This window comes from Epargyreus clarus, unplaced genomic scaffold (genome assembly GCF_041222505.1).
Source record: "Epargyreus clarus isolate Ecla_fem2 unplaced genomic scaffold, WU_Ecla_fem_2.2 ptg000012l, whole genome shotgun sequence".
NCBI lineage: Eukaryota > Metazoa > Arthropoda > Insecta > Lepidoptera > Hesperiidae > Epargyreus > Epargyreus clarus.
This window is the reverse complement of record NW_027332220.1, coordinates 2,763,220-2,772,329: the sequence shown is the minus strand read 5'-3', so window position 1 is coordinate 2,772,329 and position 9,110 is coordinate 2,763,220. Positions and strand designations below refer to the sequence as shown.

At 33.2% G+C, this 9,110-nt stretch overlaps 1 protein-coding gene across 1 annotated transcript in view; it reads left to right on the top strand.

Annotated features, from left to right (window-relative positions):
- The first annotated feature begins 5,531 nt into the window (after positions 1-5,531).
- LOC140746111 (uncharacterized) overlaps positions 5,532-9,110 on the top strand; it is a 35,958-nt gene continuing 32,379 nt past the window's right edge. Inside the window, exon 1 of the mRNA XM_073078121.1 lies at positions 5,532-6,197. Within this exon, the coding sequence (XP_072934222.1) occupies positions 5,936-6,197 (262 nt within the window). The 5' untranslated portion in view covers positions 5,532-5,935. The remainder of the gene's footprint in view (positions 6,198-9,110) is intronic.

Sequence of the window (9,110 nt, the reverse complement as noted above, 5' to 3'; positions counted from 1 at the left end):
AGTGACATGTTATGACAAAAAATTCTTGACATTTATACGTTATCTATGGTTTCTTATGTAAAAGGGATTTCATAAAATTTAATTTAGCATGAAGTAAATAAGGTAATTTTAAGGAAAACTATTAATAAATAAATGTGATAACGGCTTATTATGTGGATTTTTTAAATCTAAATGAACATGTAAAGAAAACTACGGATATTTTTTACTTATTAGAGATCGATTTTATTGTTAAAATACAATTTTCCAATGAAGGCATAAAATTTATAATAAAAAGCTTGTTAACAAGTTTATTTACTTAAAACATGAGTTAATTTTGATTTTCTGCCAGCAGTGTTATTCCATACCACAAAGAACGCCGTTTTGTCTTGAAAAACTAAACTGTGGCAACTGGATATAACCCAAACAAATCTAGATGGTAGAAACTTATGTAAAATATACTCATGTAACTTGTATACATAATTTATCCGCGTAGCACTGTTCCCAAAAGGCATATGGCGGACGTTTTATATATTTTTGCATTGAAAACTGATAAATTCTTTTAGTTATGAGTATCTTGTGACCGCTAGAGCGTATTTGTAAAATTAGCGATAAAAGTTAGATTTTAATGTGTAAATAAGTTTATTATACCTAGAGTCTTGTACATATTGATATTATTTTAAATGGACGTTTTTATTCTTATTGTTTAGTGAAAAACGAAAAGTCTGTGATATAAACAATACTTAGGTGATAGAATAATTTCTGGAACAAGTTTGTAAATACTGTATAGTTATTTTAGAATTTTAGTAGAGTTAATATATTGAGCGAAGACTGAGAATTAGAGTGGTATAAGCAAGCTATGTCAGCTGTTACATTGCTGCCTGCGTCGAAAGAGAAACCGTCAGAGGAAAGCCAGCAGAATGGTCCCAACCAATCAGGTAAATATCAAACATAACTACTATGTATACTTTTGTTTTACCTGCATTTTATTTGAGCGGGCTAATGCTTATTATTTATATTTACATGCAACTATATTAACTTTCTCACTAAAGCCTAAACACTGAAACTATTTCGTATATTAGTGCTTAATCATCACATTGCAATACAAATTAGATATTTTATATGCTAGGTGTAGTAGGTATTATGATTTAACAGGTGCGAATTGGTACAAAGAATAATTTTGAGGGCTCTGGAAATAGGTCAGGTGTTGTTTATTGAAGTGTACTACTTTTTATGGACTTGCAATCAATTGTCTCCAATCGGTCTTTAGAAATGTGTATTTGTTACATTTAGTACACAAAAAAGTTGGATTGATTTGGTTATTATATTTTTTTTATCCATAGCCCACTTGTCATGGCGGTTACCATGTTTGTTATGCAAAAGGTTATTGGGTTTCATACCTGGTTTTACATCTCAATCATGAATGAATGTCCATGGGTCCAGGATGTGTACAGTACCCACATTAGTAGTGTCTTTGATTATTTAAAAACATCTATTATATTTACAAACAGTGAATCTTTTGTTGTAATGATATTATGATCTATTATCTGTTATCTAAGCGCTACTTCAAAACATTCACTGGAACCAAAACATTAACATAACCTTTTAAAAGTTACCTTAATTTAATTCACTTTGAAATTTAAATCAGATGATATAATTCTGTTGAATATACAACATATACTGGAGAATGTATCTCTTTTTCAAACCAATATGTTACTTCCATACAATTTAAATATTGCTGTAACTGAAAGTCTGATTTTTTCACTATGAATCTCAGTTTATCTAATTGTACGATACTGTTGAATTCACACCAGTAAAAAAAGTCTTGAATTATTCACATATGATTACTTCATAACATAGTATTCATAATTTATTGTTTGAACATATATAATTAATGAATTTACTTACACAATTAATTAATAATGTACATACATTTTAGCTTTTATGTGTATAAATCAATGTTGAAAAGGTTATTTCACATGGGTTTTCAGTTTCAGACTTTCTGTTATATTTAATATTTTTTGGAATTTTGTTACTTGAATGGTTACTTGAATTAATGACAAGTAAGGCATAATAACATTACCAACTACTTGACCATTTATCAAATTTCTGGCCTGCAAGGCTCCATTAGAACTAAAGTTATGATTGAAAAGATTGGAGTGGCATGTGGCACTACCAGTGATTTAAAATAATGAGCATATTACAGATATAATTAAGCTTCCACATGCATTGAGGTGAGATCCTACATATTGGAGAAAATTATAGTAAACAATAGATATATAGGCTCCATATGATAATAATAAGGTTAATTTCCTTTACAATTAAGGAGAAGGACAATCAATGAATAATATTCATAAATCTTTGAAAAATTAGGTGTTCATGCTATGGATTTTAATCCAGACTTTTGGCACATAAACACAATTTATGCTACTGTTTTTAAACCATGTCATAAAAAAATTATAGCAAATACAATATTTTATTGAAAAAAAAAATTATAATTAAAAAATGGTAAAGGAAAACAATATTTCTTTATAAACTCTTAACAGCTATATATATTTTTGAAGTAACATACAAATTATTCCCTGCCGTCTAATGTGTAAATCAATTTATCTTGTCCAGTAGCCACTGTCTAACTAAAGTGCATTTGATTAGAATGTGTCCACTAAAATGAGTCAGTGTTGTTTAAGATCGTTGATAAAGGTATTCCTATCATGATAACATATTACTGGGTTTGTTCCACTATGTAACTATATGTTTTTGTTGACTGTGATAAGCTTGATGAATTGAAAGAAGTGGTGGATTCAAGTGGGAGAGGCACTAAGGGTTTCAGCTCAATATAATCACGAGTACATGATTATATTGAGCTGAAACCCTTAGTGCCTTAAGTATAAGGCCTTGCATTACTTTTTAAGCGGTTACTAAATTCAGTAATAGGAGGATCATTTCACCAACTCAAGATTTATTACGGAGACCGTCATTTTTCTTCTTATAAGAAAAGCCTTCATGTCATCTTCAAATTTTTTGAAAACTTACCCCCAATCAAAAAAATTCTGGATCTATTTAAAATATTAAACAGGATTATTAGACTATAAGTTTATATTTAGGAATTATTAAAGTACATTTTAGTAACAAAATACTTTCAATACATTGAAGTATTGTAGTACAAGAACTATGTAATAAAATATTTTTTTGATACTATCTTTCAATATGTACTTCAGCAATAAATTACCAAATAAATAATTTACTCTTAATATTACATAGTCCACAGATATAAACAAAAATATTGCAAATTTGAACCGTTAAAAAAGTACAATGGCCAGTCTAATATTGCATCTGACACATAATAGCCCTTTGAGTTAATTCAATCCGAGCACCCAAAGGGGTGGCGCGCGGAAGGGATTCTGAAGGTCAAGGGTGGATTCTCCCCTAAGCGTACACAAACATCCATAGCTGTAAGCTTTTCATCAATATAATGCAAATGTCACTCATTCATATAACTAAGCCATAAACGAGAATTTTAAACTCTATTTTGTGTTTACTATGTCTGGTTTAAATGTTTTAAGTTTGAGAGTAATTTTATCTAAATTATGTAAAGAAATTTGTTCTTTTTACAATAGAAAATAATACACATATGTGACAAATTGTGTGAATAATTAAATTGATACTATAAATATTCACAATTATATGTAGCATGCTTATATATTTGATGCACATGAAAGCTGGAGATGATATTGGGAAATGATATTTTCATTTTCAAATGACATATTACAACACAAGATATACTCCTTGAGGACTTAGTGGAGCTAACTCATTTGAGTTTGTAAAATGCTATAAATTGTCAAAATGGTGGTGTGGAAAACTTTGAAAGAGTTATTTATAAGGAGTAGTTTTTACATTTATAGCCCTTCTGTGTCCATACTCAAAAACCAGTAAATACAAATCTATACTCATTTTTTAGACGTTTTCCTGACTCAGGAAACAGAATTCAAATTCCTTATTTTTAATCAAACAAAATGTAATTTGTATTGAATCATGTTAGTTGGACAGCTTCGGTAATATCTTATATATAAAATTCTCGTGTCACAATGTTAGTTACCATACTCCTTCAAAATGGCTTTACTGATTTTCACCAAATTTTATATGCATATTCAGTAGGTCTGAGAATCAGCTACTATCTATTTTTCATGCCCCTAAGTGATAAGGGTTGTTCACCCTTAACATTTTTTTATTTATATGGCAACACAACGTTTGTCGGGTGAGCTAGTATTATATATCTTCCTTACCACACCTTTCAAATCAGAACACAGCAGCATTATTAGTACACGACAAACTTCTATTACATAAAAAAAATAATCTTTATGGCATTTTGTTCTTATTCAATTTGTATCTTAATTATCTTTTATCGCTTACCGTTTATACGTAGATGATATGAAAAGATCTTTACAGTTATGTATTATGACCCTTTTGGCCAGTTTCATTATGTATTGCCTGACTAGAGGGTCAGAAATAACCAACGCTCAATGCTGTAATCCGTCTTTTATCATGTATTGTATTAATGTTGGGGGAAAACTAGTTTGGGTAGTTTTTTAGCGACTGTTTGGCATGGTGATGGGAGATGCATTTAAGCATTTATTGTATTCTTTCAGTAGAAAGGTGCAGTATACCAATTTTAATATTGGTCACTTGTTTTTTGTTTTTTGTTTACTGTAAGTTATGTTGTGAACGAACATGCAGTCTGCCTCATGGTATATAGTCACCGCCACCTATGGACATCTGTAATCAATCCTACAGGATTGAGTTTTGTCTGTCAGTCACAGATGCATTGCTACAACTAAGTATATAAAGAACACCCCGTGTCTTCATTTTCATACTTTCATTTCATCTCATTTTTCAAAACATCTTTTGTCTTTTACACACATTAAAATAATAATTTTCTCATAGATTGTAATCACAGTAATTTATTTCATAATGCGTTTGAAATCGGATTAATGAATTTATATTTCTTTTTTGGGTCTGGGTGTTTTGTCTATCATTCGCACATCCATGTCACAAGGAATCGAGGTGTGTAAAAAGAGAAATTTGTCTTCATGTTTGTTTGGTCGGGAATCGAACCCGGAACCATTTCCTTTTCAAAATTATCGCGCCGCTATGCAGGTCGTTATAAAATAACTAGTGTGGAAAGGTACAAACTCTTATTTGAATTGACTCTCAGTAACAGCAACGTATATGAGACTTCAAAATAAATATACCCATGGGAGGCAGTGACCACCTAACATTAGATTTACTAGTAGTAGTAGTAAGTCTACTTTATAAATTGCCGAAAACTGAAGTTAAATATCAAATTTATGTATACGTGTCCCCACAAGGGACGAATGAAAACTCGTGCATTTTAATTTGACCTCTGAACCATTGATTGTAAATACTATTTTTCTACGTCATTCTACTGCTGTCGCTTTCCGTTCCGATTATTATTTATTTTGTCAAGTTAGTAACAGAATGAGAAAATGTTGAGATGTTGAGGGTAGTTCATCTAGGAAGGGCCGCGTTCGCCATCTTGTGCCAGTCTTTGAGACGTGTCCGTTCGCCGCGTGACGCCCGCGATAGTTTCGGTGGAAACTGATTGTTTTCCTCCCGTTTTCGTATATTTCCCATTTCACCCTTATCGCTACAGTTCCCTGGCTACGTAGTTCCCGACGCTGGTTGTCGCATACGTAGGAGCGCGCGTCGTTTACGTCTCTCAGACACCCCTAGCATAAGTAGCGTTTTAGTTGTGTTCGTGTTTATTGTTTTAAATATTTATTGTAATAACGGTTTATTTTATATTTATTTTAATGTTAATGGTTTTTTTATACGGTTTTAATAATTATTCGTAATTAGTCGTTAGTTAGGATAGTTTTAACTTTGTTCGTGCGACGCCATCTTGTCGTCGCTTTGTGTTAGTGTTGTTAGTGCGTGTACGATGGCGAGTAAGGAGGTTAACGGTGACGTGTCGAAGAGGAGTCGTAGGCGGCGTCGTAGGGCCGGCAGTCGGGCTGCGAAGCGGCGCGCCCGCAAGATGGCCGCGTTGATCGCCCCGCAGGAGAGGATCGCGTCGCCGGTGAAGTGCGCGGTGCACGCCTTCCTGCTGCGGTACCAGAGCGCGCTGAGACGGGTCCCGGCACAGCTGCCGCCGCGGATACACGCGGGACCTCCGTCCAAACGGACCAAGCGCGTGTCTTGGCGTGAGTGTTTTTATCTCGTAGGATGATTAACGTCGTTTTTATTACGGCCACGAAAGTAGTTTTATTAGTGTCTCGCGAATTTATTTGTTTATTGATTAAGAAAGAAATAACTTTATTACGTAATGCATTGTACACATATCAATGACAAATTAAAATAATTAATTACAAAATAGTCGGATATAGTAGGTAAGTACATTAATCTTTTGAACATTATTGTCGATCTGACCAGGCTTGTATAGGAAAATGTAACTTTTATCCTTATTATTTTAATTAATTACAGATAGGATTGGAATGTCCACTACCTATAACAATAATAATAAAAATGTGCACACTTGAATACCAAATTTAAAAACCAATTATCAATTTTGTCTGTCACATTATCTTAACTTGTTACTTTACTGTTTCTTGACTAGTTATTATTAAAACTAAAACGTAAAGTTTAGACAACTATCAATATGAACTCGCAAATAGCCCTTAAAAGGTGTTGAAAGCATTGGGGTTGCTACGTGAAAAATAAGAAATAAAAACGGAGGCCGGAGTGCCGCGGAGGAATAGCTGTGCGAGGAAACGCGTCCGTGCATCCCATAATCCGTTTGTTCGGACTCTTCGTGTTTTCATCTACTCTGAAAACGGATGGGTTTATACGTTTTTCATGTATTTTTTACCCGCCTACGGAGAGTAATGTTTTTGTGTGTTATGTGTGGACACGCACGCGGCTGCGTCAAATAATTTTATTTTTGATTCGTTTTTCAAATTTGATTCTTAATTTTTCTTGTACAAAAGCACATTGCGGCCATGTTCGTGTACACACTGAACACACATACATGATACCGCTTGTTACCGTGAAAATAGAATCAAATATTTTTTATTATTTTTTAAAATTCGATCCTCAATTTCTGTTGCACAAATGCCCATCGCAGCGGTGTGCGTGTACACAGACACGATACCGATAGCGAGGACCGTGGAAATGGATTGATTTTTTTTATTCACTTTTAAAATTCGATCCTCAATTTCTCTTGCACAAATGCACAACGTAGCGGTGTATGTGTATACACAGACATGATACTCATAGCAAGGACCGTGGAAATGGATTGTTTTTTTTTTTTAATTTTTTATTCACTTTTAAAATTCGATCATCGATTTCTCTTGCACAAATACACGAAGCAGTTGTGTACATGAATACAGACATGATACCGATAGCAAGGACCGTGAAAATTGATTGAAATGTATTTTTTATCGACTTTTAAAATTCGAACCTCAATTTCTCTTGCACAAATGCACATTACAGCGGTGTGCGTGTACACAGACATAATACCGATAATTTTTTTAAATTTTTTATTCACTTTTAAAATTCGATCCTCAATTTCTCTTGCACAAATGCACATCGCAGCGGTGTGCGTGAACACATTGAACACACAGACATGATACCGATAGCAAGGACCGTAAAAAAAATATATTTTTATTTGTTTTTAAAATTCGATCCTCAATTTCTTTTGCACAAATGCACATCGCAGCGGTGTGCGTGAACACATTGAACACACAGACATGATACCGATAGCAAGGACCGTAAAAAAAGGATATAGGTAGTGTTATTTGTTTTTAAAATTCGATCCTCAATTTCTCTTGCACAAATGCACATCGCAGCTGTGTGCGTGTACACAGACATGATACTGATAGCAAGGACCGTAAAAATAGAACGGCGGACCAATATGCTCAGGGCCGTTAGTGTTGTACTTAGTTTTTAATGATAACCGATCGCGTTTCCGAACGGTACGGTTTTTTATGCGATTTGTATGATGCTAGTGCATGCGTTTGTGGGTTTTTATGTACTTATGCCTGTTATTTATTTTGTTGCTTTATTAATCGACCTCCCAAAGGCTTGAGCTCAAAAAACTTATTCCTTTCATAAAGTAACCTTCGTCGCTATATCTATTCCTCTGTCAAAGAAGTGTCATCAAAATGGTTTTCCAAATTGGCTTTTATAGATAAAAAATTAATTGCAATATATTTTTTCATTGTTTTGAGAGCACATCACGATCGCTAAACCAAGCTCGAGTTACGATCTATGCTACATCATCTATTATACATTGCTACCCACAAAGTTTTGTCATATTGTACTTATATAGACGGTATAATGACGTTAAAAGTAGATCACAAACCTTTACTGTAACAGCATCTTTTATCGCTACCATCATTGCAGAACGTCGTTGTGTACAAAGCCTTAAGCCGCGTCCACATATACGGGAGATAGCCGACGACGATGCGATTAGGAATTTGTTATAATAATACTAGCTGACCCGGCAAACATGTTGCCATATAAATAAAAAAATGTTAAGGGTGAACAACCCTTATCACTTAAGAGTATGAAAAATATATAGTAGCCGATTCTCAGACCTACTGATTATGCATATAAAAGTTGGTGAAAAATCGGTAAAGCCGTTTCGAAAGTACGGTAACTAACATTTTGACACGAGAATTTTATATATAAAGTAATGTTGCGCCTTAGCTAGTGAAGACAGAGATTTATTTGTAAATATACTATATAAATGCAACCGTGATCGACTGATATTTTTAATGTCCAAAATTTATTTCGAATAATGACTTCATCTGCTCTGATTGCATGTTACGGTAAACAAATTATTTTCTTCGTAGTTAAAATACTATCACTTTATTATGTGTTTTTCTATTCAACCATTTTATCAAAACGGTTTCCGTTTATGTGAATTAAGTACTTTAATTTGAAATAAAAGCTCATATTATATTTGTTACTATTCGTTATTATTATTTTTAATAAGCTTCAAAGTCGTTCCGGTTGTTTTAAGGAATGATTCGAAAAATAAACTACAGTTACAGTAAATATTACTTAGAGAAATATTTCCGTCGCATCGCTATCACGTTACCAATGTGAGTAGA